The sequence below is a fragment of the Phalacrocorax carbo genome, chromosome 4 (assembly GCF_963921805.1).
Source record: "Phalacrocorax carbo chromosome 4, bPhaCar2.1, whole genome shotgun sequence".
Taxonomy (NCBI): Eukaryota; Metazoa; Chordata; class Aves; order Suliformes; family Phalacrocoracidae; genus Phalacrocorax; species Phalacrocorax carbo.
This window is the reverse complement of record NC_087516.1, coordinates 57,214,956-57,239,936: the sequence shown is the minus strand read 5'-3', so window position 1 is coordinate 57,239,936 and position 24,981 is coordinate 57,214,956. Positions and strand designations below refer to the sequence as shown.

The 24,981-nt window shown below is 39.8% G+C and overlaps 2 protein-coding genes across 8 annotated transcripts in view; one reads left to right on the top strand and one right to left on the bottom strand.

The window, feature by feature from the left end:
• The window catches only part of GSTCD (glutathione S-transferase C-terminal domain containing), a 75,566-nt gene extending 71,023 nt beyond the window's left edge, over positions 1-4,543 (bottom strand). For 4 of the 5 annotated variants that reach the window (XM_064450048.1, XM_064450052.1, XM_064450050.1 and 1 more), the window contains exon 1: positions 4,468-4,543. The gene's annotated coding sequence lies outside the window, so the exon portion shown is untranslated. Of the gene's footprint in view, positions 1-4,162; positions 4,444-4,467 lie in introns of those variants that run through there. The other variant, XM_064450049.1, reaches the window with a different exon arrangement.
• Positions 4,544-4,548: 5 nt separating this feature from the next.
• On the top strand, positions 4,549-22,683 carry INTS12 (integrator complex subunit 12). Of its 3 annotated transcripts, XM_064450058.1 has the most exons (8): positions 4,551-4,682; positions 7,451-7,557; positions 10,936-11,099; positions 13,105-13,257; positions 13,802-13,989; positions 17,873-18,032; positions 19,354-19,506; positions 21,722-22,683. In XM_064450058.1, the coding sequence occupies exons 3-8, from the start codon at positions 10,944-10,946 to the stop codon at positions 22,301-22,303; spliced, it is 1,392 nt and encodes a 463-aa protein (XP_064306128.1). In that variant the 5' UTR covers positions 4,551-4,682; positions 7,451-7,557; positions 10,936-10,943; the 3' UTR covers positions 22,304-22,683. The 3 variants fall into 3 exon arrangements, with proteins under 3 accessions (XP_064306127.1, XP_064306128.1, XP_064306129.1); XM_064450057.1 differs by lacking the exon at positions 7,451-7,557 and having other exon boundaries at positions 4,549-4,682; XM_064450059.1 differs by lacking the exons at positions 4,551-4,682; positions 7,451-7,557 and adding an exon at positions 9,517-9,762.
• Positions 22,684-24,981: the final 2,298 nt, after the last annotated feature.

Here is a 24,981-nt window from a genome sequence, read left to right as displayed (position 1 = left end):
ATTCCCATATAGTATACTACTGCTATTTTTTCTACCAAAGTCCCTTTCTCTTCTCAAATTTGTAGTGCTACAACACTGAAATTGGTTTCCCAGAACCGCACTCCCTGGTCTGCTACTGATCTAGTCAATTTAGATCTGAGTGGGGTGGCACAAATTATATTCTTAGTTAAGAGTCCATTTAGGACAATAATACTTTTCTGTTTCTGCAGCTGACCTTCAAGGGATGAAAAGATGAGCTTCACTCAGCAGGAAAACAAAAGAAATGTTGCCCGTAAAGCTCCTGTTTGCATCCTCCAGCTGTTTCTCTCCTCCTTTGCTATGCCCAGCATGGTGGTCCAGGGACACGTGTCCTTTACATATCTTTAAGTCCGTGATAATTCAGGGTCAAATATCAAACTAAGTGTTTTGAAAACTCTAACTATTGACTTAACGAAGGTTAAGATGCACTTGCCATTTTGCTCAGGTTAGCTCCTCCCTCTCCTTCCAATATTCACACTTATTTCTTCACTTTATTTCACCCAATTGAAAATACAAATTTTTAAGATGAAGCAAGAACAGATAAGCTTATTGGCTGATATTTCAGCTGGTGATCAACAGTTAGGCAATTAACAGTGACACATCAAGATCAGCTACCGAGAGAATACCCTTATGAGCTGAGCAGTGAAGGATGTTTTTCAGAACTCTAAAGGAATGAAGGCCACTGTTTTTGTTTATACTTGGAAGTTACTTTCTGCAACTAGATTGATTATAAGTAATTTCTAAGTTAATTCTTAATATCTACAAGATACTTAGGGAGCAAAGGACTTTTCTTTCTGTCTTCCTTTAAAAGAGTCAAAAATTTAAGAGGTTTTTGCTTTTTTAATCCATGTGTATTCCACATAAGAGATTTCAGAAGGCTAAAAAAATAGCAATTGAGTTAATTGTGGTCATAGATAAGTATGTTGCACAGCCAAAAGACATCCTGAATAAATTAAGTCTCTAATAGGAGATTCAATTTCCTTGCAACTACAGAGATCACAGTGCATGGGCTAAACAAAGAAGAAATTTTAACCTTTTTAGAAGTTCCCACTACACCAAGAAGCAGCAAAAAAAAAAAAAAAAAGAAGTCCCAAGCTCAGTTATTGAGAAAGTATTTGTAAATCACCTTTTCCCAGTTTCTGACTTCTAAACGCAGCTGTCTGTCTCTACCAACTTGAGGAAGCACTGCTGAAAGCCCTCCACCTTTATTTCTCATAAAACACTTACAGGGACAGTGTAATTTCTGAACTCATACAAAACTTTCATACAGACTTTGCAATTGCCAAGTAACATGCCTACCCTGGTAACTTAGGAAATTCTTTTATTCATATTTGAAGTTATAAGATTTAGACCAACCCAGCAGGTTTCTCTTGCTCTTACACTCCTAGACATCAAAAACCTCTTTGCCACTAGAAAGATCATTCAGTGAGTGCCTCAAAAGTTTATCTAGGAAATTTTCTTTTCAGCCTCAGTCAGATAGTGACCAATGTGAAGCCACCTGCTACATTCAAAGGGCCTGTATCTTGAATTACAGAGTAACCACTCAGGTAGATTTTCCTCTTTCCCCGTTCAATGTTTGTTTCTAGAATTACTAAGATTATTAAAATATTGTATCAGAAATTTTAGAGATCAGTAGAATGCACATTAGCTAATACCAGAAACGAGACTTTTGTCCCGGGCACAAGCTTTGCCACGTACATGGCTGAACTGCAAGAACTGCATTCACTACTGCTGTCAGACAGCCCAAGCATTGAGTTTGCCCTTGGTCATACTGGCAATTCAACTCTCCATGTGTGCCAGAGATCTCTACTGTCTCATGTTTGACTTCATCACCATAGTGTTTCTTCACAACTGGAAGCTCTGAATCTTCTTCCTTTACTGCAACTATATACCAAAAATTATTAATCTGACATGTTGTAACCAGTGTTTCTCCCTTACCTTTTGCCTGAACTTAAATTTTGCTATTCCACTTTTTCAGAGAGAAGTTAGCAATTTCTGAGTGAAGCGGAAGAGAACAGGAAATAACAACTCTGGAGATGTTTAAAGTTAGGTACTTTGCAGACCAGGAGGACAGACTTTTTCAGTCTATGAGGTAGAGAGAGCTAGCAACAGAGAACTCCACTCTGCTTTTTGCACTGAGCTTTTCAACATCGACAGAATTACTCTAATTCCCACAAACACATTTTAAAATATTTTTAACAAAACAGGTTTACATAATGACTGCAACTCATTATATATTTATTTCATTAGAATAGCAAACCATTCAGTCTGGATTTATTTATACGGCTAGCTACTGTATGAACTTCTACACCTCCTCATCCCAACATTAATGGAACACCTCATAGAGTTTTCTCCCAAAAGCCTTGCAAGGTGGGAGCTTCCTGTGTTCCCATTATACACATGAAAAAGCTGAAGCACAAAGAGAACTTTTAGTTCAGCATCACACAGGAAGTCTGCCCTACAGCAACCCTAAAAATCAGACGTTTTCTTTAAGGGTTTTGTTGTGGGTTTTTTTTTTTTTTTAAGTCCAGCCTATGAATACAATGTAGAACTAGAGTCAGGCTCATTTTATTCCTGCTTCTTACAGAACAGAAGCTGAAATAAATCTGCCCAGGAGTCCTGCCTATAAGCAGCTTTACCTGTGTTTCCTTATTATTTAATGTGAGATAAGGTCTTCTTGCATGATCACTTCAGCTGACCTCTACACTCTTACACTACCACATTCCATCCCTCTCCCATCTTGCCTCTACGCAGACATTTATAAAAGTCTCATTTCCTATATTTTTCATTCCCAAGATAGTTGTTTTTCTGCAGTATTTTGGCTCTGCCGAGTACATCTTCCTTGTGGATTTATGCACAGCCTTTCCTTTGAAAGACTTAATAGCCTACCTGGTTGCCCATTCTCACTTATGTATTTTCACATAACTACCATCCTTCCATTAAATGTGATAAATTTATGAATCCCTTGGCAGCTTACTAAGATAAAAGCAGCCACAGACATACACAATAAAACAAAACATGGAACACAGAACTAACAAAACTCACATTACCCTATCCACTCACAATATTTTTCCCAGCACTTTTTTCTCTAATAGACTTTAAATTCTGTGGGAATAGATGTTTATTTTATTCTATACTGGCCTTATTTACAGTAGCCACTGCTGAACGAGGGAAAGGGAAAAGTAACGAACATCACAGGATCTGCAACATAACTTAAAGGCAAAACAATGTCTACCTTTTCTATAAAAATCACTGACTAAAAATGATAAGCATTAAGTATAATTTTCACTAACTACTGTTTGTTAGCACTTTCTCCTCCCTTTCACCATGCACTAAACAACAGCTAAATTAGTTTCACTGAGCTGCTTTGTTAACAATATAATAAAATTTTTGGTTTAAAAACAGATGTTTCCCAGGCAAATTAAAAATTAAAATATTAAAAATAAATAAATAAGTAAAGAAACATCCTCTTCATTTTAGTTCCTGAAAAAGATCTCATTTATTTGTTGATTACTACACGGTAAAGCAGAACTTTTGTTAAAAACAGATACATTAACATTTGAGAAATGTTCAACATAATAAGTCATTTAAAAACATAGTTTGTCTCTAGCAAATATTTCACTTGGTAGAAAGCACTATTTGTGCTTTAAGGCAGACAGCTTTGGAGGTTGGGGACATATTGCTATCCAGGCAAGCAATTTGCTGTATGAGTTTAGGGCCGTCATTGCATCCTGAAGTGAATCCAAAGAGAAGCACACAAGCCTTTCACGAAGAGCTTCAAACCAGAATTTCAGTCAACTGTATCGATAAAGTAAAAGTTGTTAATGGTTCAGGAAAGTAAGACACAGGCTATGAAGAACAGAAACCAAACTTTAGAAGGACAGCACACTAACACCTGGGTACTGCAGAAAATAACAGCACTAAGTTAAAATCCTTTTGCAGACCTACTCCATAAAACCTCCACTCCAAGCTTCTCTCAGCGGTTCGTGAGCCCAGAAGCTGGCCTCGTATTCAACGCTGAAACCTCCTTTTTTTTTTTTTTTGTCAAAAAGCTTAGCCGTACATCACCAAGTGTCAGACGAACAACACGAAGGCGACAACTGGCGCCATCAACTATTACTGATCTTCACCGACGAACGCCCACCTCAGCACGGAGTTTGCAGCCAGCCCTCCCTCACACAACAGCGACCGAGAGGGCGAGGGGGGCACACGCGGCCGCTCTCGCTCAGGGCGGCCCAGGCAAGGAGGGGGAAGAAACAGTAAACCGGGGCTCCCAAGGGCTGCGCGGAGGGCGCCGAGAGCCGCCACCTGCCTGCTCTCCCTCAGAGGACTCCTGTCAGCGCCCGCCTTTTCCCCCCGCCGCCGCCCGGTAACAACCGCGAGGCAGTAAGCCCCACCCCTCACAACTACATCCCCCCGCGCCCGAGACGAGCGCCAACCGCCGCTTACCCGGTTCCGCACCCGGTCGCTTCCGCCCTGACTCCGCCCCTTCCTGCGCGCGCGCCCGGCCCCGCCCACTGCCCCCGCCCACACACACACAACGTGGGGCGCGCGCCCGGAACCGCTGTCTCCGGGCTCTGGTTCCGTGGGGGGAACCAGCGCGGCGGCGGACCCGGCTCCGGGCGGTGAGCGGCGGCCGCCCGATCACAACCTCCTCCTCCCCGGTAAGGGCGCGGCGGGTGGCCCTGCGGGAATCGGGCCCGGGCGGTAACGGGGCGCGAGGGGTCCCCTGAGCCTTGCTTGGGGCTCTGCCGGGGCGGGAGGCGGTAGCGCCGCTCCGCCCCGGGGCACGGGCGGGGGGGGCTGGGGCAGGTCCTCCTCTGCCGCCGGGCGCCCCCGGGCCGGCTCCCTCGCCAAGGCGGCGCTGGCCCGCGGGTGGGCACCGGCCGCAATTAGGAAGAAACCAGACCGAGCGAACAGAGGTGATGTATGCGCAATACAGGACGTATAAGTTTCCACCGTAGTGGAGGGTATTTTCCGATTAAAAGGCGGTGGCATTTTATTCTCTTAAGCATTTTAGTTCTGAAGAGTGGCTTTCAGATCCCAGGCCTTGCCTTCATTCTTAAAGGAAACGTCAGGGAGAAATTTGTAGCAAGTATGTTGCAAAAGATCGGGTCGTGGCTTTGGCGTAATTGATTTGGAAATTCACTTTTAACTGAAGTTTGGTTCTTTCACCAAGAAATCACTGGCAGGATGATATCTAGGGAATTTGTAAACCTGATAAATTTTGGTAGGCATTGAATTACGGAAGGGTGAAAACAGTAATGGCAATATAACCAATTTACCAGTGACTTAAATCAATAAGCAGTGATGTCTGTCTGAAGAGCATTTTTGTGTCCACTTCTGCAGAATATTGAAGCTTGGTGGTAGCAGGGGTTAGCAAATTTCAACTGCATATGTATGATTATCTCATTTACTTGAATAAATGTTTTTTATAAAGCCCATTTTTGTGGCAACACAACTATTCGTGAGCACAAAACCATTTTGTAGAAAGGTAAGGCAGATGTAACAGGAGAAGGGCTTGATTAAACAAGGAACTCACGACAGAGTGCCAATGCAAAAAGGACATACACTGGAGATGGAAGTGGAGACACAGGCTACAAAGGAGGGATATAGAAATATTGCCCACGTATGTGAGGATGGTGTTAGGAATGCCAAAGCTAAGCTACATTTGAAACTAGCAAGAGATGTCAAAGGTAACAGCATGCTGTTTATCAGGGAAAGGGATTCACAAGGAAAATATGGTGCTGCTGCTGAGTGGGACAAGTGTGTTAGTGACAGCAGACACAGGTAAAAGTGAGATAGCCAGTGTCTTCTTTGCCTCAGACTTCACCAGGAAGGTCTTCAGGCCTTTTGCCACAAGGCAGGGTTCAAGGAGAGGAGGAATCACAAATTGCGGAAAAGGATTGAAGCAGGGATTCTTCACCTGACAAGTGTGTGGGCCCAGGCATTCAAGGGTGCTGAGAGCTGACAGTGTCTTCACAAAGCTATTCTCTGTCATCTTTGAAAGGCTGCAAGATGGGGGGAGATCCCCAAAGACTGGAGAAAGGCAAATCCTATGTTCATCTTCAGAAAGGGTGAGAAGGACAATCCAGAGAACTGCAGGCTGGTCAGCCTCATTCCTTCCACCTGTGGGAAGATAGTGGAGGAAGCCATTTGTAGGCAAAAGGAGGAGCGGGTGGTGGCTGGGGATAGCCAGCTTGGGATCTACTGAGGATAAATCGTGCCTGACCAACTGGATTGTCCTTTGTGGCAAAATAACTAGATCTGAAGGGAGACTGTTGGATGTAATCTACCTTGAGGGGGACCTAATGGAAGCCTTTGTATACCCTAAGAGGAGATTATTGAGAAGATAGAGCCAGTCTTTCTACTCAGCACGCTCCAGGGGAAAAAAAGACAGCAAAAGTTGGAACTTCCAATTCGAAGTAAGGAAATGAGGACAGTTAAGCCTTGGGACAGGTTGCCCAGAAGGTATGTCACATTGCTGTCTTGGGAGGTTTTCAAGATCCAACTGGACTAAGTCCTGGGCAAGCTGCTCTGAATTCAGTGTTGACTTTGCTTTGAGCAGGAAGTTGCACAGGGTGACCACTTGGGGTCCCTTCCAAACTGAATGATTCTGTGATTCTTGAGTAACTTACTCTCTGTGAGGAGTAGAAAACAGCAAATATAGGGCAATAGTGTAATCTTAGACACTGGATAAACAGGTTACTGTGATATTGATTGAAATATTAATTTAAAAGTACAGTATAAACTATGCTGTAGAATAGAATGTGAAATGAAGGATACCAGTACTAATAAGTCCATAGCAGTAGATTTTACTCCAGTCTTCTAAACTCTTTTGGAGAAAATGTCAGACAACTAAGAACTGATTAATACAGTTGTTTTGATTAATACAGTTGTTGGGACTACTAAAGTGTGTAGGTTTTGAAATATCCCTCATGGCAGATAACTGAGAAATAATGTTATCATGAATCAAGTCCTGATGAAGATACTAAAACAAAAACTGAAAATAAAAATGCAGTTTTTCCTGCTTTTAAGACTTGATCTACTTTATTGAGACTTATATTAAATCTGGAAGTGATGTGGAAAAGGCATTATTGGTAAATATGCAAAATCTGCCACTATGACAGTTATTAGATTAGTTGGGAAGAGAGAAAATGCTGAGGAACGGAAGAATCCAAAGGGGTGGGGGGGGAAGGTGAATTGATATTATGGTGGTAAGTGAAATTAATTATTGATTAATACAGTGCAGTACATTGGAAGGAATTATCTGCTATTGATTCATGTTACTGGGTTTTAAGTTAACTGCTATAGATGTTGAAGGTAGCTGAAAAGGATATATGAGTGAAAGTCCTCCTAATCATCAGTGTCAGTGAAAAATAAAAGTTTATAAAAAATGGGTTTGTTAATAGCATTGCAATACAAATTGTAGGTGTGCGCTTTCTTGGAAAAATATTTTCAACTTTACACCTGTCGCAGAAAATAATAGAAATAGGAGTTCTGAAACAGACGGATGAAAATACATCAATATCTGAAAATGTAAGTAGGTCCACTTAACTGAAAGTGATGATGAATAAGATAATACGTGTGTAGGCATGCAAAACAACAGCTGGCAAATAAATGAAAAGAAAGGGTCTCTTACACCCCAGAAATCTAATAAGTCTATTAAATTGGAAGACCACATATTCTGTATGGTGCTCAATTCAGCTTATATGTATTTGGCAGAAGACAACAGTATGCTCAAGAAATGAGACTCAAAAAATTCTTGGGCGGTTTAAGAATAACAACCCACTAATAAATCCCTGTGGGAAGAAATAAATGTTTAAGTCACTTAGAGTAGTCTGCACTGGGAGGTTACTCCACGATTGTCCATTGTAGGGCTTTTAATATTAAATCTTGCATACTTCAGAGAGTTTTGTTACCCTATATTTGGTCTTGTCCATCCATCATCAAACAGTTCTTACACAGTAGTGAAGAAGTGTCAGAGACCTAAGCTGAGAAAGGTGCTTTTAGGGCTGGGCTAATGGGCTAATGCTTAGTTGCAAGAGGGTGCGCTTGAGTTCCTGTCCCTGCTCCACGAGTTGCCTGCGTGTTCCCTTCAGTTACTGCTTTGTGCAAAACCAGTTCTGTGCTGGGTTCAAGGCTTGTAACACAGCCCGCTAATCTCACAGCTGCATTATCAAACTGCTACACAAAAGACTGGGTCATGCTCACTTTTCCCCTCATTTCTTTTTCTAAACAACATTTGAATTATTTTCTGTACGAAGATTCCACTTCAAGAAGAAAGTCAGGGAATGCTCTTGCACAGAATAACCTATGGCATCGTTGTTAAAACACTGTACTAGTTTTGCTCCAAGACTATCAAGCTGCTGTATGCTGACTTCACCACCAGAGGAGCAGTTTATGAATGAAAGCATGAATGAATGTAATTGGATCTTAGCTTTATATGTATCAAACCACTCTTCTGATCTGTAAACGTTTGGAAAAGGCCACTACCAAAAGCAATAGCCCGCCTGTTGTACCAGGCCAGTTATTGGTATTAGCCTGTTTGACAGCTGTGGTATTGTGGTCCAGTAAGGAGAGCGTATTTATCAATTTACTTTTTTCAGATTATGCTATTTGTAAGGCAGCCAGTGATGTGTTCATATTTCCATTAAATATACTTACCTTCTTTAATGACAAATAGATTTTTTAAATTTGAAAATTTATGCCTAAACTGAGCATATTTGAACTGTTTAATAAGCCCAGTTCCCTCCCTGCTCATGAGAATTTTCTCATGATGTATGTTAGTTATAACTGCATTTAGCCTCTGACATTATAATTTACCCTTGAGAACGGAGAAAGAATTGCTTCAATTTCACACACAAAAATACGGAGAACTCTCTTGAGATTTGGATTTTAACAGTTCCTTTACAGTAGATGCCTTTAAAAAGCTAGAGCTAGAAATAAATGTGGGAAGTGTTACCTTTAGGAAAGATGAAAATGGAATTAGTATGCTTACACTTGTTCTATAAATACCACAGGCATCCTGAATTGCCTGCTAATGACTGTTGAGGCTACCTGTTCCTTATGTAGACAAGCATATATCCCTAGAAGAAGCCTCAGAAAAGAACTTAAAGGATTTTTTTTAAACAGGAAATTATTCCAAATTTCTGAAATTGGTGTTTTAATTCTACTGTTTTCATTCAACAAAGCTTTTAGCAGAGCACTAATTTAAGATTATATGGTACTGAAGCCTGGAAGGCATATTCACAGAACAAAGAAAAGGAAGAGATAACCTACCCACAGAACTCAGGAGCAGCCTGAAAATTTATCAGAGGTAGATGCATTAAAAAAACCGAGGGTGTGTGCTTTCCACATGCATCAAATTCACTTTCTGTAAACATCAGAGAGGCTGAATTGTCTGGATGGGGCTTGCACCGCAGTCTCTGCTTGATCAGTGGAAAAGCAGAGTAACCGGTGTGTAGTACTTACTAACAGAAGTTCTGTGGCCACCAGGAAGTGATTTGACAAGTAGCAAAGATTAAGGAAGAGAGAAGAGGCTCTTGAAGCGGATTCTTAACTCTCTGCTGGGTCCATTGATGAAATCCCTATGAAGTCTACTGTATGTCGAACTCCTTGATGATCTCAGTCAAGCGATTCTCTGGTGTCTCGTGAAAGCTCAGCATGAGATAAAGGTTCCTGGAGACTTCTAGGCAAGTGTTGAGGGAGCAGGCTGCCACTGCTGGTGTTTTGGCCAGAGAGGTAAAAGTTCACTGCCTTGAATATCAAAAGGAATTCTTCAGACAAAAGCTTGGAAGCTCCATCTGAAAAGCTGTCCAGGCAGTGCTTTTGAGCAGAACTGATGAAAGCCTGTTCAAGAATGTCTTCTAGATTACTGTATAAAAAAATAAAATGTCCTGGTGTGTTTCAAATAAGATTTGAAGGGATTATTAACAATACCACTTCTCATCCATTTTGGAAAAGAGCAAGAAATTTTCCTTCCCATGTTATTTCTTAAATTATTAGTCATTAACTACTGATTAAGTTAGAGATCTTTGTAGGGACAATTTCTGACGTGAATGCAGTTCCTTAGAGCTTTTGTTAAAGAAATTACCAGAGAGAGCTCCAGAGTGCAGGAATGTATTGCTATGAGGCAAACTTTTTTTTTTAAATTCATTCCAACCTTTTCCTCACTTTATCCTATTTACATTGACATTGTGGCATCTTAAAGCTCTGGATAGTCATTACTTGACATGAAAGCCTAGGCTATCACAAGGGGACGTGGATAAATCACATTGACTTGTAAATTTTCTCACTGTTTCAGCTAAATTTAAAAATGGATGCTATTTTTTTCAGATTTTAAATATATATATGAAATCATATACTAGCTGTTTTATCTCTCATATTGTATTTTATAATAAGCTGTTCTTTTCAGAAGTTTCAAAGTTAATTTTTCTACAAGTAAGAGATTTTTCTTTGTAATTCTTAAATAAGCAATGAGAGAAATCACTGTATGTGCAAATAATGTTAAGGAGAAGGGTAATAATTGTTTTTCTTGAAGTTTATACTTGGCATACTTTTCAATGTTCTGTATGTATGGAATATCAAGAATATGGAATAGTTTTTCCTTTTATGCAAGTATGATGATTGTAGTTTCTGAATATCAGACATGCCAAAGAACAATTTGACATCATTTCAGATGTAAAGCCAGATTCAAGTTCTGCAGCTCTGAGGTTCACAATCAGTCATCCTCTAATGATGATAATTAATTCACTTATCATCCTTGCTGTGATTTAATATAACTTCATTTTTTAAAAAAAGCTTTTGTGAGATAGTTAGCCACATGCTGTTTAAGTTATGCTCCATATGGATAAAGTTGTCATCGTTTTTGTTTGTTTGTTTGTTTTTGGGTTTTTTTCTTTCCTTCCTCCAAAGACACCGCTATGGCTGCTACAGTGAACTTGGAGCTTGATCCCATTTTTCTGAAAGCTCTGGGCTTCTTGCATTCAAAGAGTAAGGACTCTGCTGAAAAGCTGAAAGCGCTCCTTGATGAATCTTTGGCCAGGGGAACTGACTCAAGCTATCGTCCATCTCAGAAGGTATTAGTATTAGAGAGCATGGGTCACTTCTGTATGCCTTTTTAAAGCTCCTGCTTTTCCTAGTTTGTCTTCTATAGCTGAAAAGTTAAAAGAGAAATAGAAATTGAGGACAAAGAAAAGGTAATTATAGAATGTCCATATTCATCATTCCCCTTTTATGCAACACAATCCATTCAGTTAATTGAAGTTAATGGGGAAAAAAAAATATCTCTACCTTGTTGGTGTACCAAGACCTGTAAGAGATATTCAACACTATATTGCAAGTGTCATGACTTTTCAATAGCACTTTTCATATTAGGTTTTGTCATTTTTGCTTGTAAGCTATCATATGCGCTATCTAAGGTGAACCCAAAATTATGTATTTCTCCAGTTACAACCAGAGCTAAAAGGTCTTTAAAATGCAGGTTATTTTTGCTACAGATAAATAGGAAACAAAGCAAGCTACTGACTGATAAAGCTGGATCTCTTTTCTTGAAATTCTGTTGATGAAGTCCTATGAGAATGAAAAACACCAAATGGTTCAAAGCAGAAGTGATTTGCAGGCTGAAACCATTGCCATCCAATGGGCAAATATTCTTTTTCATATACTGAAAATCACTAAACACCTGCTAGAGAGAATATTTGAATCTGAGATTAGTGTATGGAAATAACCAAGCGGGGACATCCTCATATTGCTACATATTGCCATATGGATAATGAGGTAGCATTCTCCCCAAGGGTGCCTAGAAGTCATCCTGGTATGTCCTAATGATGGTACGTGTGCTGATACATTGGTAGTATTTCATTTCTATATGTACTGAATGTGGTTCTGCATGGTTCTGAATAACTAAAAGGCATTGTTACTGCTACAGCATACATCATGTTTGTACTGTGTGGTCTAAGTCCTTTCTATTCGAATTGTTAATTCCCCAAAACCTAAACTGCAGTTCCCTCTAACACAGGTCTCAAAACTCTCAGGAGCCCTCTATGTCAGAGTTCAAAGAAGCATTGGTTTGTGGTTTAAGAAGGAAGCAGGGAGCTGAATAATAGTGCAAAGAGGCTTGGAAAGCCAATTCTAATAACAGCTCGGCGGGTAGTCCCCTGCCCTCAGGTGAGGCTGAGGCTCAGGCCAGAGGAAGAACTCTTTTGTTCTCCTCTTTTCAGCGTGTCTCCAGTATCAGCTGGACTACAAAGCTCAAAAATGGAAAAAAGTACAAGACTTCCTTTCCTCGCACTCTCAGGCTGCGGCATTAGTTTGTGGTTGACCATGAATCCAAGAACAGACTAAGGAGCACAGGATTACCACAGTCAGGCAGATGAGGAGATCTATTTCTAATGCAACAGGAAGTCAGCAAAATTTGCAGGGGCTGAGGCTCGGGATCTGCCCCAGTATATGACAGAGAATTACTCTCTTCTTACCAGGCTGGAAGGGTACCTTGCTTACGAACATTGCTGTGATTAATCACTCACTCACAGACTCTGCTTATTATCTGTTGCTGACACTGATGTGTCATTAATAAGAACTATTGATTTCTGTTGAGATCTAAATTTATTAATCTGATAGGTGAATATGGACTGAGATTAAGTGGAGGTCAATATTTTTCTCTGTGAGGGAATGAAGTATCAATGTCTGGTGACTCAAGATGTCAACTTATGTTTTCATCTTATATTGAATTTTGTCCTCAGAAGTATCTGAAAATTTGTGTTAGTTATATCTTTGAATTTTAAAAGCAGAAAAGTTTTCCTTTTTAGTTAATGTTCCAAAAAAGGTCTGTGTCTACCAGAGGAGCACCTTTTCCTCTGGAAGATGAGTGATATGGGGAGGGTTTAATAATCGACTGCAGCTTAAACACACTAATTTGTTGATATCATATGAAAATATTTAAGAAATGTTAAAAAAAGAGTGCACGTATAGATGACCAGTGCTGTATGACATGTTTTTTGCCTATCCTGTCATCTAACTAATTGCAAACCAGGAATTATCTCAAGTGTAGGGTTTGCCTTCAATTTTCGATTCTGTTTTTAGGAAGTAGAGCAACCAAAAGTATCTGTTACCAAACCTATTTCCAGTAAGCAAGAGCCTAAAGCTTCTTCTAGCTTGCCTTCTGGCAACAACAATGGCAAGCCCACTGCATCAGAAAAAGTGAAAAAAGAAACAGAAAAGAGATCAACTGATAAAGTGAGTAATTTTTGTTCTCTGATGAAATAACTTGGTTAATAAACTTGAAGATGTTTTAAACAAAAGCTCTTCTTTTTAACCTGTGTGAGTTAACTCATCTAATTGTGCATGGCCTGTGAGCTGTATTATCCAATCATGTTGCCATTTAGGCAATCCAACAAAAGTCTCGTTATAATTCTGTCAATGTTTTCCCTGCTCATTGCAGGTGGGTTGGACTAGATGGCCTTTAAAGATCCCCTCCAACCCAAACTGTTCTGTGAGTCTGTTTTAAATATCCCTATAATAAGAGGTTACTAAAACATAGCAAGCTGAAATGTGGGATTCCCAAAGCTTTTCAAAGGATTTTGAGGTGAAGTACAAAAAGTGGACTTGAGCTTCTAGTTCATAAATATTTCGAAGAAAATACGTATCCCAGGAAAATGTTGTGTGCATGCTGTATAAAGTACACCTTCTTATGCTGCTAACCTAATTGTTGCAGTCATTTCCTCATTTTAATAATATCCATTAGCTTCTTGCATTTTCACATTCTCTGTGTGTGTAACAGATAAAAGGGGATACTGCTGAAGGAGCTGATACACCAAAGAAGCCCAGACTAGAGAAGCAAGAGGCTCGTTCCTCTCCTATTACAGTTCAGACAAGCAAGGATTTATCCATGCCTGATTTATCTAGCTTTGAAGAAACCAGTGCTGATGACTTTGCTATGGAAATGGGATTAGCCTGCGTTGTTTGCAGGTAAGACAACATTGCTACATTGCCATTGTGTAGTCACCTGTTTTGTTTCGTTTTGGTTTTTTTTCCTTGTGTACTATTCAGTTAATGATTCCTGTAGTTTTTATTCTGGAAGTCACGTAAGCACACATCCGAAATTAATAATACATTTAAGCATCCTTCATGAATAAGAATGGTTTCTTGAAAATTGAACCTTTAATGACAAAATCAAGTTTTCTTCTTCAGGAAAGGGCAAGTGAAAAATGATAAAACAAGGCATGATACAAAGCCTATCTTGACAAATACTGTTTTTTAATTATTGGAAAACAAGTTAAAATATTAATGGCTAATGATAAGCATTTTTAAAAAACCATTTCTCTTCTGAAAATATTTTTAGTGGCATTATTGTGAGATCTGTATGCGTTGCTCCTCTTTTCGTAATCAGTTGACATTACACCTAGCCATGTTTTTTCAGTTAACAGTGTAAATATATCTTTAAGTCAAGACAGGTTCTTTTTACTTTTCAGTAAGGGCCTATAAAATAGGATCTTAGTAACATTCTGCTAACAATACATTCAGTGTTAACAGAATTATAAAATATGCTTTTGAATATCCACCCTGGGACCAAATCACTCAAGTCAGGATTTGGTTTCATAGATGATTTATGTCCTCCTAAATCCCCACTGCTTCCAAAAGGAGCAGTTTGGCTCTCCCAGTTGTACCCCCTTCCCTGTCCTGGTTAGGGGATATATTGCCCACACAGGTTGGTGATCAGCTGAATGAATCAGCTGCTGGATCGACTCTCCGCTTGAGTTTTTCAGTAGGTTTAGGTTTCAGGCAGCTTAGTGAGTGTAAGTGCTTATGCTGGCACATGTGTGGGTGCAGGAATGTAGATCCAGGACAGAGAGGAAGGCGGGTCTGGCCTTTTGGTAGCATTATATATTTTAGCTCTCCTTAAATCAGTTGAGAAACTGCGTTGTAACTTTATTCTTCAGTCATTTCCATGCTTGTTCCTGTTGCGCAGATAAAGAGATGTCTCCAGTACATGAAGGAAAAATTTCCATTGTTACAACTAATCATACTGTTAACCAGTTGTGAAATGATGAGATTTCATGTCACGTCATTCCCATGTGTTAGCTCAAATGTTTAATGTCTTATTATAGACACTGAAAAAGGAAGAACAGTTAAAACATTTGAAGTACGAAATAAATATTCCAATTTTACCTTTTTTTCCTGCAAATTCCATTTTTGCTGTCCCCTAAAGGGGCAAAGCCCTGTTCAGCAGTATGTTAAAATGCTACTAAAACAGTATGGTATTAACTTATTTGGCAGGAGGGGATAAAGAAAAGTTATGTTTAGACAGTCTTGAGCTGCTGTGGATTATTCATTCTGCATCTTCCCTGGCAAAGGAAAACACGTACAAGCATAATGAGAAATGCCTGCAAAGTAAAGAAAGTAAAGAAAGAAAATGCAACTCCTGTGCCTAGCGTGGCCAAGACTGCTTTGAAAAGCATAGGCCAGGTACGTGGTTCCGTTAGCTGTTCCACAGTCAATGTTTAACCTGGCTGCTGAAGGCGTTGCTTCTAGCTAATCGTGGTCACAAATCCATAGTGCTTTTGCAAAAGATGCATCTATCCTGGCTAACTAAAATAGCTCTCATTAAGCTGATGCCAGAGGGAGGGAGAAGCACAGCAGGGAGAGAAACAACCCATTAGAGAGGGGATGGCAACAGTCACCCAATGCTCAGCATTTATTTTCATTTTATGTGAAACCTGCTGGAACTGATGTCACGTGGTTCTCCATCTCCAGCTCACGCCGTACAGGGTGTTTTTTCAGAGTATTTGTGCTTCAGACTTTCTGAATCCAGCTCATTGGTTAGACAGTATTCCACTATTTACTGCTCAGCTCTGAACATGTGGGCCCTTTTTGGGGTTGGCCATCTTGAGCTAAAATAATAAGATCACAGTACATATGAAATATAAAAGCACTGGATACTCTGTAAAATAACTCAGATATGAATGGTATTCAGAAACTGAAATTTTTTAATAGTTCAATCAATTATTCAATGAATTCTGAATGAAAACAGCATGTCCAATTGCAGAGTAGGTGGTGTTCATAGTCAAAGGCTTTATATTTATATTGCTTAAGAAGACAAGTTAACAACAAGAACCCAGCTGTGGGTTCACAAATGCAAGAGTGCATTTGAATATTAACTACTCTTTTTTTCATAGACGTAAAAACTAAAGTAGAGATATTAAATGTTTGTTCAAGGTTTGCTAAGTGTCAAATGTATTTTCACAGTTTCATTGAACGTTGGTGCCTGAAGTGGTTTTCTTCTTGTTCTTTTATACCAAGTTAGGCATAAGGAGAGAGGGAGTATTAAAATAACTTCACCCTCTCCAATACCTGCAGATATTAGAAAAACAGGACTCATCAGTTGTATGGCTTCTCAGTTACATGAAGAAATACTACATGCAGTTTGCAGATGATAGTGAGCTCTGCCTCTCAAAAAAAACCCCAAAATACATGTCTTCTAAAAAGCCTTGTTTTGAAGGAACAGCCTTATTTTTTATGAATACTTTTTTGTTTGTTTGTTTTCTGAAGGTAAAAATATCATTTGGTTTGTTTCTCCGTTAAACTAGATTTATTTTTAAATTATAACTTGTTTCTGAGCATGAAGAGATCATGTTTTTTTAATCAGTCTGGGATTGTTCTTTGTAATTTTAAAATAGGGTGAGTCTCCTCCCTTGAGATATGGGGTTGAAACATCACTGCTTTCTTCTGACCCGGTTTATTCAGGAATAACAAACAAAATGGCTTTTGAAATATCATGTATCTAAAATAATGGGCCCTGGAATTTCAGAAAGGTTTTTCCCTCTCTTTTTAAATAGCCCATTAAAAAGAGAAATATTTCTTAGAAAATGTTCTTGTATCCTTATGGACAATACCTTCAGACTTCATTTTCCTGTTATATAAAGAAATAAGGTATTACCTTTCCCCACCCATCTACAAATAGAGTTTCCATGGTTACCTGGGTACCTGCTCCTTGGGGATATGAGCAAAAGCAGCTTAGCAATTAAATAGCCTGATTTGTCATTTGAAGGAAGAAATCATTAGGAAAATGGTATTTGGCTAATTCACAGACATACTCCCAGTCATGTGTATATCACTAATTTGTCATTTGTACAGTGCGATTACTTTCACCAGAGGCCCACACAAAATAAAGTCCTCATCACCAGCTTACATGTTTGCTTCAAGGCAGGACTGCACAGTTAATCCTCTCTATTCCATCTTTCCATGGTTCTAGTATTATCTTGAATTCCAAGTGTCTGTTTGTGTAGTAGGGACCAAAAGGATGGGTAATAAAACATCTTTAACGTAGTATACCGCTTGGATGACAATGCTGTTAAATCCTGTAGCAGAAAGCACTCTTACAGGCTTGTCACTGAAAAATTATTTGTTCTTGAACTGTATTGCTCTACAGCTTACAGCAAAATTATCCAAATGTAAACTAGGCCTTCTGACACTAATATAATGAGGAAGTCATAATTGGTATACAGTGAGGTGTCCTTAAAATGCCCAGGTGAAGCAAAGCAGGTGAAACTTACATTTCTGATATAAAAATTAAACAGGAAAATCAAGTGTCATATACACATGTTTAATAGTGTAGAAGTTTTAGATTTTCTTGAATGAAATTACCTTTAAAAAACACAAAATTTCTAAAATACATGTTAGGAAGAACTCATACAGGAAGAAAATGAATAAGTTTCATTTGCCACAGGTAGAAAATATACACTGAAGCAAAAATATTTATAGTTTTTACCTTAAGCCTTGCAAAATTTGCAACAGTTGGATAATCCTTTAAGTACTCTCTTCCATAATCTGTTCTTAACTATTTGCTCTGCAGGCAAATGACAGTTATTTCTGGGAATCAGCTAGTGGAGTGTCAGGAGTGCCATAATCTCTACCACCAGGATTGCCATAAACCTCAAGTGACAGACAAGGAAGTGAATGATCCTCGACTTGTGTGGTATTGTGCCCGCTGTACCAGGCAGATGAAGAGAATGGTAGGAGTCGGTTTTTTGTATGAGCACTATTTGAATACAGCAGGCTATTTCTAATACGTCAGAGTATTTTATGGGTTGCAGAAATCTTTGGAAGCATGTTGGAGAACGATTCTTCTCAGCAGTGCTGCCCTTGCTACAGCTGTGTTTTTTAATGTAGCATCTCAAAGAGTATTCTGTAATGTGGTGCTTAAAGCTTTTTAAAAGGCAGAAGTTGACTGAAGAAGAGTGAAACAGGATTATTTCCTGCTTGGTAAGCAGCAATTGAAAACCTCTTATTTCAGGTGATACTCAGTTTTTAGTAAATATCTACCAAACAGTCCTACAGTTTTAGTTTTCTTCTCAGCTTTGGACATGAATGGTTGTTTTTCTGTAAGACAGGACCACAAATTTTGTTCCAGATCTTAAGTGCTGAGTGTTCTCAGGCTCAACAATAAGCTGAAGGTAGCACATTCCAGGAAAAAAATCCCTTTATTTTGATCTGCATGTTAATTTCCTGACTAAACAGACTAATCCTGACCCCACAGGAATCCCACTCATCATATTATGAGAAACAAACATCAGAGTAAGAAAGCATTTTTGGGTGCGTGAAACATTAAGCATTAGTTCACACTACTTCAGTTCTGACATTTTAAAGTCAAACCCTTTTATACAGCAGAAAATGTGTTCTGTTTTGGAACTGTTCTATGATAACTTAGCAAATTATCTGTTGAAATGGCTCTACTAAGAAACAAGAAAAGGCAGCAATGTAAGATCCTGGCCTAGGAGCTATCATCGCTGACTGAAGTGCACGATTATTCTGATGATCATCAGGCCTTTGAACTCAGAGGAGTGTTTGCTTGAGGTCAGTTATTGCACAGGATAGCCATTGCAGCCGTTCAACGTTTGCCTTCAACATGCCCTTTCCTTTTTTTGTTTCAGCATAAATTCTACCATTTTACCTGCCACTTCTTAGCAGACTCTTGCAGCCTGCATCCCAGTACTGCTGGACGATGTCCCTGTCTTCCTCAAGTTCACCTGTCTCTGCCTTATTTCTGTGAAGGCCCAGTGCTTTCCCATTCCCTAAGTGTCAACACTGCCGCTCTTTACACGCTGAAATAGCAAGTCCTATTCAGTATGCTTTTTGGCTGGATTCTGTCCCCAGTATCATACTCAGCATTACCTCCACATCCCCTGTTGCCCTATTTCTCAGGCACCAGTCTGCTTGAAATTGTAAAGGCTAGATTGCAATCTGATAATGCTCATGCTTTTCGTTAACAGTCGAAATAGTCAATATTATGAGGCCCATAATTAATTTGAGGGTGTTTTTTATCCATTTATACAGGCTCAGAAGACACAAAAACCACCTCAAAAACCAGCTCCTGCAGTGGTTTCAGTTGCACCAGCTGTGAAGGACCCATTGGTCAAGAAGACAGAAATTAAGTTAAAACCTGAGACCCCACCAACTTTTCTAGCATTCAAGAGAACAGAAGTCAAGGTAACGTAGTTTAAATTTTCCAGAGGAATAGTTTATATTTCACTGCAGAGGTTATTATTTTTTCAGTTAGGCCAATCTTTTCTCACAAGAACCATGAATGAAAATAGTCTGCTATGCTATGTGTGCTGAGTAGTACCATAGTGGGTTTGCACGCTAAAAGAGTGGGGAAAAAAACCTCAATTCAAATATAAGTCCCTAAAGCATCCAGCTCTTGACTGTGTTTTTATGTTACAAGGGAGAGAACAGAATTTACTCTGTGGAATTTTGTAATGATATTTTATACAAGTAGAAATCCTAATTAATGAGCCCAGAAAGCCAATCGCATCCCGGACCGCATCAAAAGAAGCGTGGCCAGCAGGTTGAGGGAGGTGATTGTGCCCCTCTACTCAGCTGTCTTGAGACCCCACCTGGAGTCCAGCTGCACCCAGCTCTGGGTCCCCAGCATAAGAAAGACATGAACCTGCTCAAACGAGTCCAGAGGAGGGCTACAAAGATGATCTGAGGCCTGGAGCACTTCCCCTATGAGAACAGTCTGAGAGTTGGCGTTATTCAGCCTGGAGAGGAGAAGGCTTCAGGGAGACCTTATAGCAGCTTTCCAGTACCTAAAGGGGGCCTACAGGAAAGATGGGGAGGGACTCCCTTTATCAGGGCGTGTAGCGATATGACAAGGCGTAATGATTTTAAACTGAAAGAGGATAGATTTAGATTAGATATAAGGAAGAAAGTCTTCACTATGAGGGTGGTGAGGCACCGGAGCATGTTGCCCAGAGAAGTTTTGGCTGCCTGCTCCTCTGGAATTGTTCAAGGCCAGGCTGGATGGGGCTTTGAGCAACCTGGTCTAGTGGAAGGTGTCCCTGCCCATGGCAAGGGGTCAGAACTAGATGATCTTTAAGGTCCCTTCCAAGCCAAACCGTTTTATGATTCTATGAACTGTATAGAAGATATGATCTGCTCTCTGTGGTCAAGTAACATATGCATATTTTGATAGTTAGAAGGCTTTTCCTCATGATGATAGGGAAACTCTAGCTGACTCTGTGAGACGTAATTTAGAAGGCTGCTGCTTCTTATATGTGTTGCCTTATGTTTCTGTTTCTCCAAGTTATTTAGTAAATATTGTCACAAGTTGGTCAAAGGTGGTAAACCAGAAGCAATGTAATATATAATGCAGTAGTCTAACAAAGCATGACCCTTACCTAGGAAAACACATGTTTAACTCGGAATCAAAGCAGGCAGTTATGTGTTCAATGTTTGCCATTGCTTGGCCTGGATGCAAACCATCATGAATAATATGATGGTTACTGCTGAAGCACTTACACTTGTGAATAACTTTTTTCACCTCAGCAGAGTTATTTATGTGCCTAAACAGGTTGTAAGAGTGAGGCCTGATATCATGCATCATCTTTATTGTTTAGAAACTGTCTGGATATTACACAAGGGTAGTACTTGAATAGAGGGGTTTAATTTCCATTTTGACTCTGCCATTCGATATAACTCTGGGTTAATAATTCAACATGTGTATTATCCCCATCTGAAAACTGGGTTTAAGGTGTTGGAACTGCAGTTAATGTGTATAGCACTTTGCAGGCAAAGAAAAGTTTGTTTGCAGGAGGTTTGTCTTTTGCAGTACCTGAATGGGAAGACTAGAGGGAAGAAGTCCAGTGACTTTTTTTTTTGTTGTATCTATAGTACAGGCTGCTAAGAACCAAGAGGGGGGAAGGGAAGGAATTCAGGCACTGCTACTTTGACCAAAAGACTGAGCAATTAAATATTGCATTTATTACAGTCTCTGATATTATTTTTTTTTTGTCTGAGCATCCATCATTTTGGTAAAAAATGACATCAGGTAACAACAGTAAACAATAAAAGGTGGTGGCTTATCTCCCTTTTTTTATACTTCACAAATTTGGGGCTTTTTGTAGTTACTTCAGTTAAACTATCTTTTAGAGTTTGTGGGGGATCACAATGCCATATGATAGCCTGCTAGCTGTATAGAAGAAAGGGAAGAACAGGTAGTGTTAGTTTTATGTGGCTGGGAAATTAAAAGTTGGCTGCATCTGGCATCCTTTCCTTTTCTTGTTGATACTAACTGTAGTCACTGGTGATGAATTATTGTCCATTGGGTGTTCCTGGGAAAAGAAATAGAAGCTCAATCTATTCCTGCTGTTGTGTTACACAAGTAGATACTACTATAATAAGAATGCTTCATTTATTTTAGACCTCGGCAGCAATTTCAGGGAACTCAGCCAGTACAAGTGTTTCTTCTTCAGCAACCAGTGGCCTTACAGGATGGGCTGCTTTTGCAGCCAAAACCTCCTCTGCCAATCCATCAACTGCCAAACTGGGATCAACAGCACAGAGTGCCAGCGGGAAACCTGCAGCTTCTTCAAATAACCAGAAACCCGTGGGTTTGTCAGGGTTGGCGACTTCCAAAACAGGACTGGGGTCAAAAATAGCTTCCGCCAACAACAGCACAAACCCTGTCCAGCTGAAACCACCTCCGCCTCTGACACTGGGGAAAACCACTCTTAGCCGTTCAGTAAGCAGTGACAATGTCAGCAAAGTAGGTCTTCCTAGTCCCAGCAGTACTGTGCCAAGCACCAGCAGCCAGGTGAGCAGTGGGAATGGCAACAGTGGGACTGTGGGTAACAGTGGGGGCAGCACAAGCAAAACCACGGCAGATACTAGTAATCAGTCAACCTCCCTAAAAGGCCCGACTTCTCAGGAATCTCAGCTCAATGCTATGAAAAGGTTACAGATGGTCAAGAAGAAGGCTGCTCAAAAGAAACTCAAGAAGTAGTATGGCTGCTTGCTAGTTTTCTTGGTGGTGTTCTGTGAAACAGCAGCATTGGTGTGTTTTCCTGAAGAAAATCCCCAGGTTACTGGACTGAAACAGTTAAATCAGGGAAGCCCAAAACCTGTGTTACACAGGAGGTCAGACTTGGAGAATCCTAGTATTCCTTCTGACTTGCAAATCTCTGAATTGAATATGTTGGAAGAATTCCCTATTATATGCTCCTTGATTTTAACTCAAAGCACTGAAACTTGAAATTGTAAAAGCTGGGTATTAGCAGTATAAAAAAAAAAAAAAAAGAGATTTATGTGGACACTTAATAAATTGAACTTACTGAAACTGTCATTCTTAAACATCATTAATAAAAGTATTATTAATCTGGGAAATCATTGGTGCTTTTCTTTCACCAAATACTTTTCCAATACTTAAAATACTTCACCTGGTCAGTTGTGTGTATTGTGCAGAGTTAATATAGTTTATATAGTTTCTGAGGGAAAAAATATATTTTCTTTTAAACAGTTAAAAAAATTAACTGTTAAACAGCATATCCTATTTAAAGTTAGAATTCTAAGTGGCCTATTTTGTTTTTATACAGTGAGAAACTTTGTGGGTCGTGGTGGTGGTGTAATTCTCTGAGGGAGGAGAAAAGAGCATTGGCAGAAGATAAATGGCCCCTAACCTGTAAAAAGAAAGAAAGAGGGCCAAAACAGTGTTTTCAAGCTTTCTTAATCTGTAAAGAACCTTAATATTGTCCTGTTGAATGTGAATGGAAAGTAAGTGGTAGGCAGTATATATTTTAATTAAAAGCACGGTCTGATTGAACCACATTGTTTTGATGATGTGAGAGAGGGAGAAGAAAATGCAGGGAATTGTCTTAGGTGTTAATAAGTTAGCTTCCTTTCTGGCACACCTGAAACACATATGACTTTTTGATCACCCAAGTATTCCGTGCTGTTAAGTAATGCTATAAAATTCACAAGCCTTACATGTGTCAAAGTAGTATTGCCTGCCAACCTACCTTGGAAAATGAAGCCTCTAGTCTCTTAACTGTTCTACCGTAGCCTGTATAATTATTATTTCAAATAACTGCTTTCTTATACATAGAAGTAGCAAAAGCAGAAATCTCTTTATTACCTAGTGACAGTGTTGGTAGATAAAAATCCTTTTATAGCCCTGTTGGCTAGTTTGGGGTGGGGAGGGGGGGAGTGTTTGCTGCTTTTTAAAAAAAAACAGGGGTTTGAAATCAGTTAGAAAACCTTTTCCAGCAATTTCGGTAGGAGGTAGAAACAGAACTAGGTGCATACATTTGCATGTCTTACTTCATGATAGTTAAAGTACCAAATGGATTGTGTGTATTCTAAAAGTCCAATTTCTTTCCCCTTCCCATCAGTGGTTTGTATTTCAGAGGGAACCCTCTGCTCATGCATGCTTTCCCAAATCTGCTGGAAGATCCTGTATTTGAATTTACTAGCAAGTGTTACAGAACAACTTCTAACTGGATATTGGCATTGGATCTTTCGAGGCATGTATGTAGATGGGTTTAAGCCTGGGCAGAAGGGTTGGATTTCCAGATGCAGTCTGGAGATTAGGGCCAGGGCATGCTGGAGATTCAGAAGAGTCTTAAGCTTATAGAAAGTTGAGTCCAACCCCCTGGCTGCAAAAACATATTCACAAAGAACCGCTAGGACACAGACCCTTCCTAGCTGTGTTATGGTAACTGTTTTATCCCTTGAGTTGTAATCACTCAGGAAAAACTACAAACCACCACACAAGGTTATGATGTTGCACAGTATCAGATTCGTATTAATGAAAGACCTGTGGCAAGCTCCCTGCTTGTTTTTCAGGTCGGCTAGCCTGCCAACAGTGTCTGAAGGTGCAAGGGCCCGGGTGTGGAGCTTGGGATGCCAAGTATGAAGATCCATGTAACCCAGAATGGGGATCCGAATATGCCACTGTCCTTCCCATACCATTCATGGGAGAAAGGGTTGGTTTGATTTGTCCAGGGGGCAGAGGTATTGAGAAACCCTCTTCCTTTCTCCTCAACTCAGATTTCCTTTTTTCCCCTCCAGTAGTTCCTTTGTGGATTTGCAAGTATCTGAAATAGTGATATAAGGTATGTTAGCTGTTAAAATAGGTCAGAAATACTATAATAGCATGGATTATGAAATAGAAAAGATTTCTCAGAGATGTGAATATATTCCTGTCATGGTTTAGTCCCGGTCAGCAACTAAGCACCACACAGCAGCTCTCTCACTCCACCCACCCCAATGAGATGGGGGAGAGAATCGGAAGAGCAAAGGTAAGAAAACTGTGGGTTGAGATAAGAACAGTTTAATAATTAAAATTATAACAACATTGTAATGAAAATGAAAATAAGAGAGAGAGAGGTGAAACCCAGGGGAAAAAAACAAATGATGCAACTGTTCACCACCTGCTGACCTGCGCCATGATCGCTGCCGTCCTGGCCAACTCCCCCCAGTTAATATACTGGGCATGATGTCATATGTAATGGAATATCCCTTTGGCTGGTTTGATTCAGCTGTCCGGGCTATGCCCCCTCCCCTCCCAGCTGCTTGTGCAGCCGGCAGAACACGGGAGCCTGGAGTATAAGCACTACTTAGCAACAGCTAAAACATCAGTGTGTTACCAATATTGTTCTCATACTAAATCCAAAGCATGGACTA

Bases quoted from the DNA above. Each gene is read 5' to 3' on its own strand.
- INTS12 (XM_064450057.1), top strand. From the start codon at position 10,944: ATGGCTGCTACAGTGAACTTGGAGCTTGATCCCATTTTTCTGAAAGCT. The intron at 13,258-13,801 runs GTGAGTAATTTT...TGTGTGTAACAG, and splicing joins AAAAGAGATCAACTGATAAA to ATAAAAGGGGATACTGCTGA. The intron at 19,507-21,721 runs GTAACGTAGTTT...CATTTATTTTAG, and splicing joins TCAAGAGAACAGAAGTCAAG to ACCTCGGCAGCAATTTCAGG.